Source organism: Mytilus edulis, chromosome 3, assembly GCF_963676685.1.
Source record: "Mytilus edulis chromosome 3, xbMytEdul2.2, whole genome shotgun sequence".
Lineage (NCBI taxonomy): Eukaryota > Metazoa > Mollusca > Bivalvia > Mytilida > Mytilidae > Mytilus > Mytilus edulis.
The window spans coordinates 88,665,895-88,676,374 of NC_092346.1; the positions used below are offsets into that span (position 1 = coordinate 88,665,895).

Sequence of the window (10,480 nt, forward strand, 5' to 3'; positions counted from 1 at the left end):
GAATACCACACAATAACCCTTTTAACCAGGTGAGATAAAAAAAAAAAAAAAACACATCGAGCGACTGGAATATATTGAACAGATATTAGAATAATTTCGTTAACATAATGCAGAACTATTGAATTTCAAAAAGTATTGCGTCGTATTGTTTTAACTGTGTTTAGAACGCACTTCTGTAATGGTGCATTATGTATACTTGTATGTATACCCTGTGTTCAATGTAATATAAATATTAAAGCTTTCAATTGCATGCAAGTCCAGTAACACAACACGTATATGGAATGCATATTATAAAGTTGCTGGCTTGATATCACATTTCCCCGGCTCCACTGCTTATGATTTTAAAGCCGTGTTTCTTTGAGAGAATGTTTACAGCATAGCATTATGTGTCTGTAAAATAGCTTTCAAAGGTAACTATAAATATTTTTCTCTCAAAACGTCAACGTGACTCGATCCGTCTTCAACTTTACATTCATATTCTAGCCATGTCAAGGTTTGTCCCCAGTGACAATGTTCTACTTCGTTCTCACTGTAAAACTTGCACTGTAAAGTCGCAATTAGAGTATGTCCTCCTTCAAACTGCAAAGAAATGTTATTTTGTAATAATTCTTCGGTATTGTAAGTTAATTTATTAGGTAAATAGGTCCCCTTCAAATGTCCTTTATACAAGGTCACATCAAATCAATTTTACTTAGACTGTCATCTTATCTGCATTTACTAATGTTTCTTTGAGATCATATATCATTTTACTAGTATTTAAATAAATATTGAATATTCTTAACAGTTTTGCAATTTAACTCAACAAAAATAAAATTTTAAATGTTAAAATTAAAATAAAAATACTATAGCTCCCTCTTTCAGTTGCAATGGTTGATTAGAATTCACAAAAATAATTTCGTGTAAATACCACTAAGAACATATTGAAAAGCATTACTTTACTTTTGCAAGCTCCATTTGTATATGTATTTACTCCTTTAGAACACTACTAAGTGAACTTACATTTCATGAACATGGAAAGACAATGACTATAACCATTCTAGGCTTGACGCTAGGAGAAAAGCAAAACAATCTCTTACCAGAAATACTAGGGGTACATCCTTTCTCTTTTGTCGTCTACTCAGATCGTATCCTGACGTGTTAAAATGTGATGAGTATGTAATACAGTCTTCATCTTCTGTTGTCAACTCTTCGAGTTCAATGCTTTCTCCTTGTATGACAAGTTCCCTATTATAATAAAAGATATAACGAGAATTAACAAATGCATAATCTGGGGTTGTTTAAGCAGAATCTATTGAATTTTTAAAACTTATTATTAAGGCTAACGTACCACACTTTCAAGGAGTCATAAACCACTTTGTGCATATCTTATTTATTTCTCGCCTGTTTAAAATGGCATTTACGCTTCCGCAAAAGTTTTTACAATGAACTCCAGAAAAGACGCTCTAGCCAAAAAATAGCATATTTTGTACTATCAGTAACTGAGTCTTAATCAAAATTATTCTTACGAGAAGAAAATACTCGCAAGTCATAAACATTTCAGTATAACTTACGATTGATTTCTATCATGATATATTTGTGAAAATAGTCAGGTTCCTGCAATAGAAACGGAAAAAAGAACACCGTCACCAATTTTTTTTTCAAGTGCAGGAAAAAGAAGCCCAACTTGAAGCAAGGACAAGAACTGACGATTTCCAGACTTGTGACCGGAGCTGACAGGTGAATTGAATTAGACATTTACAGAAATGACAAAGAAACATAATGATTCCACTATACCTGTTCAGCGACATTGAACTAATATTGAAGTTAGGCAAATAGTATTGTTTGCATAGAGAGAGACCTAACATTTCCTGGTGATTATAGTTCTTTGACATAAAACTACAATTTTCAGAGCCCCCCCTCCAAAAGAAAAGAACAAAAAAAGAGCCGAGTCCAATTATATTGGACAGGCTGCTGACAGATGCCTATTCACAGGCGCGATACCACTACTGATCGACACGGGGACTTTTGCCTGCTGCGTTTCCGCCCTTGACCTGTACGTCCCTCCTTAGACAACCTGGTCTCACTGAGCTCCCTCGGTGTGCCCATATTGATACCGATTTTAGTGTGGACGCCCGCTCAACATAGAACACGGCTGAAAGCAGGACTCCTGCGAAAACAGGACTCCTGCCCTCACACCGTTCACCGACTCCGGTCTCCAGGTAGCTGGATCACAGGAGCACGCCACAACTCCCAACCGATAAACATGTGGAAACTTTCACTATTTATACATGATCATGTTAGGTACCGATACATACCGACCGTGCAAGGGCTGTATAGCCAGTCAAGGTCGTTAAAAACTTCCATTTGTTGTACCAATACATAAACCATATTTGCATAAACGACATGTAGGTATTTAAAAAAAAAACCATTATTTAAAACATGCAATTAAAGTGAGAAACTATAGCTATCTATTTATAATATACATGTACACGTGGCAGTGTGTCCATATGGTTACGAGTACGAAAATTATTAGACTGAAGAAATTCAATGTCCTTATCATTAGAGTGTTATATTACTGTGAAAGAAAGAAAGAAAAAACATTGACAAAATAAGAGAGAAAAAAAGACAAAAATACAATTTTACAAATTTTGGTGAAATTTAACGTCGAAGGGCGTCGTCGAACAGCTAAATGTGGTTATTTGCATCATTTTAAGGATGACTTTTTTATGTTGATTTTTTTCACGGTGGATACTCGAAATTTGTCTAAAAAATATCGGGAATTGTGTTTATTGTATGCACACATGAGGCTATTCTACTACGTGTTTTGTTTGTTTTGGGTAAATTAAGAATAAGAGACTTTAATTTTGTTTTGAAAATGAGCCTGCTGTGAAATAAATACAGTAGACATTGGTACTTCCTCTTTCACAGAAAATACATAAATCTGTGATCACTAGGCTGTAGAAAGCACTTCCAAAGATGACAATTACTGCAGCAAGAGACCAATTGACACGAAAATTAACAACTATAGGTCACCGTACGACCTACAACAATGAGCAAAACCCACACCGCATATTCAGCTGTGAAAGGATCCGAAATGACAAATGTAAAACAATACGAACGAGAAAACTCAATACGAACGAGAAAACTAACGGCCTAAATGAATGAATGAAAACAAATATGTAACACATCAACAAACGACAACCACTGAATTACAGGTTCCTGACTTGGGACAGGCACATACATTTAAAAATGTTAGCGGAATCCCAACCTTCCAAACCTTGGACAGTGGAGTAACAGTACAAAGAAGAACGAACTATAAAAGTAAGTTGAAAAAGGCTTACTCATTGGATGGATATCAAAAGAAAACACAAAGTCAAAAATTACCACAAACGTTGTTAAAAAAACATTAAAGTACTTTACAAATCGTTTGGACGTTCCAACCAGGATCACCAGCAATACATCTCAATATTCATACTCATTTTTGTGTAAGCAGTGATCGATTGGAACCACCTAAACGACACCACGTCTAATGTGTACACTCTCTCCACTGTTTTACTAAAGCAACTATATCAATAATGCATTCAGGCAGAGAGAGATACAAGAACATATCACAAAATTGTCACTGAACAAATAATAGTTATGTCATTAGATGCTGTCAATTATAAAATTATATATATAGAAAATCATTTAGCTAAAAGATCACATACAAATATTTGCGAAATGACCATGTCTGATCGTCTAATGACATCACTGAAAAATAATTTAATGACATTCAGTTGATATAATTAGAAATAATGATTATGAATACCTTTAAAAAAGAAATCTATTGAAGTAACTTGATCAATATCAGAAGATCAATTGCTGTAGAAAATACATTTATTTTTGTATTAGACTGATGAATAGTAATGTTGTTTTAATATTCTGTCAGTTTAGAGAATCAGGAAGGTTCAAAGTGAGAGAAAAAAACATTGACCCCTTTTCTAAGTGAGATAAAAATAGATGAGTTGAATACTTGTACAAGTATGTAGGTAAAATGGTCAATGGGCGTATTATATATGTGATATCAAACACACAGTCATCAGCAATTTTAACGAGTTTATTGGGTTTTAACAAGTCCTTAAAAAAATAATATTAACATAGAAAACATATATAAGGTAAAATATGTATATGAGTTAATAGTATGAATTAAATACTTACATCAGTTTTACGGGTGGCCGAATCACAACTTTAACTGCATACGTCGTATTGACATTTAACTTAGTTGTATGAGGTTGTATAAATCTTTGTCCATCCTGCTTTTGGTAGATAGGTTTCTCGTCTTCTTTTCTGCGAACAGATAGCCAAACTTTGAAAAAGATAGCCATTTACTCTCAGATCATAAACTCGTTGTACTTGCACACAGAGGCTGCAGTCAGACTAATCAGACCATGATCTGTAATTTGATCGTCTGCAAATCGCTCGTGATTCTGTCTCGTGCGATTACATTTTCAATATCTACGATATTCGTCATGATGATTGTACGTTGCATTGCTGCGTTACTAATTGATTGATTTTCCTGTAAAACAAAATTGCTTTATGATCGATGACAACTTTCTAATAAGTCAGTGATAGTTTTTCGCTCTCTGATTGAACTCGACTGTATTCCTATTTACAACCAATTCAATATTTGTTTACATGTGACCCTAGCTTGTTCTACTATCTCATATATATCTTTGGCCGATAAGGTAATACTTATCTTATCAAAATTATAAACATTTCTAAAAATTAAAATAAGCTTGATTTTAATAAAAATTGAATTCTTGGGGTTCTTTGATATGGTGAGTCTGAACATGTACTTAGATTTTTGATTATGGGCCCAGTTTTCAAGTTGGTCCAAATCGGGGTCAAAAATTATTATACTAAGTATTGTGCAATAGCAAGAAATTTTCAATTGCGCAGTATTCTGCAATGCGCAGTATTGTTCAATAGCAAGAAATGTTCAATTGCACAGTATTGCACACTAGCAAGAAATCTCCAATTGCACAGTATTGTGCAATAGCAAGATATTTAATTGCACAGTATTGCACAATAGCAAGAAATATCTAATTGCACAATATTGCGCAATAGCAAGAAATTTTCAATTGCACAGTATTGCCAATAGCCAGAAATATTCAATTGCACAGGATTGTTCCGTTTTCAAATTGGTCTACATTAAGATCCAAAGGGTCAAAAATTGAACTTTGTTTCATTTCAACAAAAATTGAATTCTTAGGATTCAAACGCATTGATCTCAGCAATTTCTTCATTGTCGTTCCCTCAATAACTGCATTAAACAGTTTCTAATCATTATTCATTCAAAACCATTTTAGTATACCAATGTCTCACACACAACATATTATAGTATACTGTTGTCTATCAGTCCATCATCCACACTTCAGACAATAACTAGAAAACACTTCCCCCTACTTTCAAGAAACTTTGTTGAAATGTTTATATCTATTGACATTAGCTCCACATCGATTTTATAAATTTTAGAATTTTCATTTCCATGTATGAAGAGAGATTTTATCCTTAAAAAAGAGAGAATTTTCCAATTTTGAACAATAACACAAAAATGCATCCATCACCTTTAATTAAACTTTGGTGAATTGTTTACACTATTGACCTAAGGTCCCTTTTGATTGTAATAAATTTCAGATTATACATTTCTGTGTTATGAATTTTTATATATGCTAAAAAAAAGAAGGGATTTTATAGTTTTTGGACACCTATAATTGCAGGAGTTTCTGGCTACATTGAAAACCCATTGGAGGCCTTCAGCTGTTGTCTACTCTATGGTTGGGTTGTTGTCACTTTGACACTTTCCTCATTTCCCATCTCAATTATTCACATAAACACTTCCACATCATTTTATAAAACTTGGGTGAATTGTCTATGTCTGTTTGTTGACTTCAGCTGCATTCCAAAATTTAAAACAAGATTAACAACTACAGGTCCCCAAATAGCCTTCAACAATGACAAAAGCTCATACAGCACAGTCAGCTATAAAAGACCTTAAAATGACAAATATAAAACAAATGAAATGAGAAAACAAATAGACTAATAATTGTACAAAACAAAATAGTTCAACCTTTAAGCAAGCTTAAAAGGAATCAAGACATATCATGCGCTTACAGTGCAGCTATTTATTAACAAACTCCATATTCAAACACTCAAACAACTAATTCATAGAAAGGGGTGGAAGTTGAAGCCCCCTTTTTTATCAGTCAATGCATTTGAATGAAGACATGTACACATCAACTCAATTTGTTAATACACATTTCCAGTCTAGCTTTCAATACATATGTAACGACCTTTAACCCCACTGACAATTTGCGTCTGTGTCCATACTTGTAAACATTTCTAAATATATACATAAACATGATTACCTTGAGAAAAATTCAGATACAAAGTCATACGCAGCTTATGATCAATATTATAATTATTCTGAAAATGTTAGTTGTCATAAAAGTAATAATTAAGAAAAATACCGATAAAACAAAGCAAACAGTTTTAAACGTAAGTACATTATCATAACAATGATCAGTTTGTCAAAGCTTAGTGCGATAGTTATTTCTTGTTCATATAGTCAGTCAGGCATCGATTTATGAGCTAGGGTAGGAATGCCCCGTACCGTCCGGCGTCAAACGGTCATTTTTGGCTAGCGTAAGCGTTGAAATTTCCTCATTGTGATTAGCAAGAGGTTTAAAATAATTATCGTTATCGTTATTTTTGAAACCTAAATTAATGGATTCGTCAAAATCAGTCCTATGTTAAAGAGGGGCGTAAAAGGCGGGGGGGGGGGGGGGGGGGGGGGGGGGGGTATCTGCACGGAAGAACGCGAAATAAAATTGCCATTTCACGATGAACGAACAATCAAAAATGTCTTGCACGTTGATCTTTTTACCGATTTCACGAAATACGGTAAATAACGAACCTTTTTCACGGCTGCACGTGAAATAAAAATGGCAAAACACGTTGCACGAAAATAAACCTTTACCACCTTCATTAAACTGTAAATGCAATTAGGAGCAAATATAAAATCGGCGCAAATGAAAAATGAAATCGGCGCATGAAAGAATGAAAATTTGAAAACATCGGCGCAAATGTCATACGCCCACTTATTAAACAATACATAAATATAAGTAATGGCGTGCTCTGTAAGAACAATATGGATGTGATAAAGGTGGAAAATACATTAGAGAAGAAGAAAAAAAAGATGCAAAAATAAACATGAACTTTTGTAATGTAGGATTCATGTAGACAGTGTGAAATGCTTGGGTTCCTATTGAATGATGAAGCAGTAACATTCAACGATTAAAACGTTTGCTTTTGATAATAATTGTCTCTTTGGCACATTCTCAATTTTAGTCTTCACCAAACTAAATAAATGAATATTTTTCTCATCTGAGAATACCATTGATCCAAAAAGCCAAATTTTTGAGTCAGCTTGGACTGGAAGAACTTAAACAGAAGCTTATAATTCTTGTCTTAAATCAGTGTGTATATGGAAAAGATAACAGGAAGTGAGAATTTGTTTCTACATCACCACAACGACAGGAGTCTACTAAATTGAGAAGGAATAGATGAGAATTCAATGAACTTGAATCCATTCTTAAGCGAGAATTTGACCAAGACGATATCCTACATATATATAAGAATACGTTGGGACCTTACTATATTGGGTACGATTATTTTTTTTTTATAATGGACGAGGTTCACATTTTCATATGTTTAAGCTAAGACTTTTCCATAGATTGTTGTTGCTGACCGGTTTGTTGCTGAGATAAAATAAATTTGAATATTATCTTTCTTAGGCATTAGGTATGAAAACACAAACTAATATCTAATTATTCTATATTAGTGTTTACTATAGTAGATCATAGTAAACTAATATTAGTTAGTTCATATGTGCATATTTGGTTTACTTTGAATATTATCGAAATAGAAAAAGAACTAAATGACAGAAATCGCTTAAATTTTACAATTGTTTAGCTTATTTGAAAAGAATAGTAAAACAATGTAGGTCACCGCTTCAGCTAAAAAGGGAGATAATTTAGAGCTTTTTCAGTGATAATATAAACATTTTAAAAGTCATGTGGGGACAAAACGAATGGATTTTTTTTGGGTTGATTATTGTACCATATCATAAAGTAACAACTAATAGTGTTATAAATATAATTTGTAATTATTATAATTAAAATTTTGCTAAAATGTGTATACTCTCGAGCCTCCTTGTGTTACAGTAATAAGCATTTTAATACTGCATAGAATAATTATCATGAATACCCGACCGTGCGAGGGCTGAAAAGCCAGTCAAGGTCGTTAAACACTTCCATATATATATATATCATAAATACAAGGAATACAAATTGTACTTCGTACAAAATCTCTCAGATTTAAACAAAATTTCTTAACTAAAATTAACATTATCAAGATGTTTGATTTCTTGACTGACAACATATTTGTTACGTTTGGAGGACATTTTTGAACAGACAGTCATCGGCATTTCCATGGGAACTGTGCTACTCTTCTTGGCGGCTTTTCAATTATTCATATGAGGCTGACGTCATACAGAAGATTCTTATGAAGAGCGACAAGAAGCTAGCAGTATCCTCTAACATTTCTCTATTTAGATAATGTCCTCTCACTAAATAATTCAAAGTTTGCAGAGTATGTTGAATGCATATATCCTACAGAACTTAAATAAAGGATACAACATATAAATTAAATACTGCAACATATGTTTCTTTTATCTGGAAATTACCACAATTCCGGCCTTATAATCGCAAATGTGACCTTATTAATTTCATGACCGGGTTTGTACTTACTTAGTAAACACGACGGGTGCCACATGTGGAGCAGGAGCTACTTACCCTTCCGGAGAACCTAATATCAAATTCGATTTTTTTTGTGGAGTTCGTTTCATGTATTCGACATGGCGTAGTCAGTTCGTTTCGACTTTATATGAGTTTGAGTATCCCTTCGGTATTTATCACCTTTATTTTAATAAAAAGGCAGTCATAAATGGAATCATTTTCGTACGGTTTCACTCCTGGGAAATGAGGAGTTAATGTAGAACAACAGACGGATTTGGTGTGGCGTTATAGTAGTTTCATAACAAGGATAACAGGAATTATCAACATTGGAATATTGGACAATTCAACAGACCATAGCAACCACCAACAAAAAACAAAGAAAAATACACAGCAACAACCAACACCTAGTCCAGATAACCTAATTTTGTACAGGCTCACAATGTGTTTGGGTTCAACCAGACTTATGCATCTTGATATATAAGGATGTACTTAGGTGAGGTTTAAATTAACACAGTGCAGCCATTTATCGTCCCCTTCCGACGGACTAACATCGTTTCCTCAAAACCGTACTCGCAAATTGTGTGAAGGCAGAGCCGAAAATTCAGTCCCTGAAGTTTTCTCCCCGGAGCAGGGATCGAACAGGGAACCTTTTCTGTTAGTAGTCCGATGGCATCATGCAACATTGAGGTTGTGAGCTTGAACCCCGCTTTTTAGGAGCGATCGATCTTGACAGGCATTTCATTTCCGTGTACTCCTATATTCTTAAACACTATGATATAGCCTCAGGGGCGGATCCAGCCATTTTAAAAAGGAGGGGTTTCTTACCCAGGACAAAGGGGGGGGGGGTTCCAATCACATGTTCCCATTCAAATACATTGATCGTCCAAAAAAAAAGGGGGGTTCCAACCCCCGGAACCCCCCCCCCCCACCCCCCCCCCCCCCCCTTCTGGATCCGCGCCTGGGCCAATACCGCCGAAAATAGCGTTACACGTTCACAAACGGCAAAACAAAAAACAAAATAAAAAGACAATTTAAGATGTTATACTATTAGCTATTTTATAACAATAAATCAAATTATGCTTTATGACAATAAAACATAAAAATATGTCTCGACTTTGTGAAACACCATCCCATCTTACTGATATTTGACATTGTAGGAATAATTACACCTTATGTAAGAATCCGGGGTTTTGATTGGTTAATAGCCAGTGTATTTTTCACCAATTTAATGTTATCAAATGAATATCGTTCATTTTTACGCCGCCGGGGTATTTGCTAAAAGGATATGCCTTTTTTACCCTCTCTGCCGTGGTATTTGCCAAAAAATACTCTATCCGACTGGACGCTTGTAACGTCACGATCATCAATGCGTTTTAGTACATTAACATTCGGTGTAATTAATATGAATGAATTTCCCTCGCCTTACGGCTCGTGAAATTTAACATTCGCTCGACTGGTATTTTTCGCAAATACCCCTCCTTAACATGATATATCTGTTCAAAAGCCAATTATAAACACCAAATAACACATGTATTCGTATATTATCAATATAATATAATATGCAGGCTGTATGAACAAGTAAGTATCAATGATATATGGTACGTTTCCTTTTACACCTACGTAATTTAGTTGAAGATTGTTAAAGTGATATCGAGGAAAGAATA

At 34.3% G+C, this 10,480-nt stretch overlaps 1 protein-coding gene across 1 annotated transcript; it reads right to left on the reverse strand.

Moving 5' to 3' along the window:
• Nucleotides 1-265: 265 nt before the first annotated feature.
• Nucleotides 266-4,408, reverse strand: LOC139514658 (CB1 cannabinoid receptor-interacting protein 1-like). Its single transcript, XM_071304115.1, has 3 exons — nt 4,177-4,408; nt 1,077-1,224; nt 266-579 (listed from the first exon to the last, which is right to left on the reverse strand). The coding sequence occupies exons 1-3, from the start codon at nt 4,341-4,343 to the stop codon at nt 415-417; spliced, it is 480 nt and encodes a 159-aa protein (XP_071160216.1). The 5' UTR covers nt 4,344-4,408; the 3' UTR covers nt 266-414.
• Between the last annotated feature and the right edge of the window lie 6,072 nt (nt 4,409-10,480).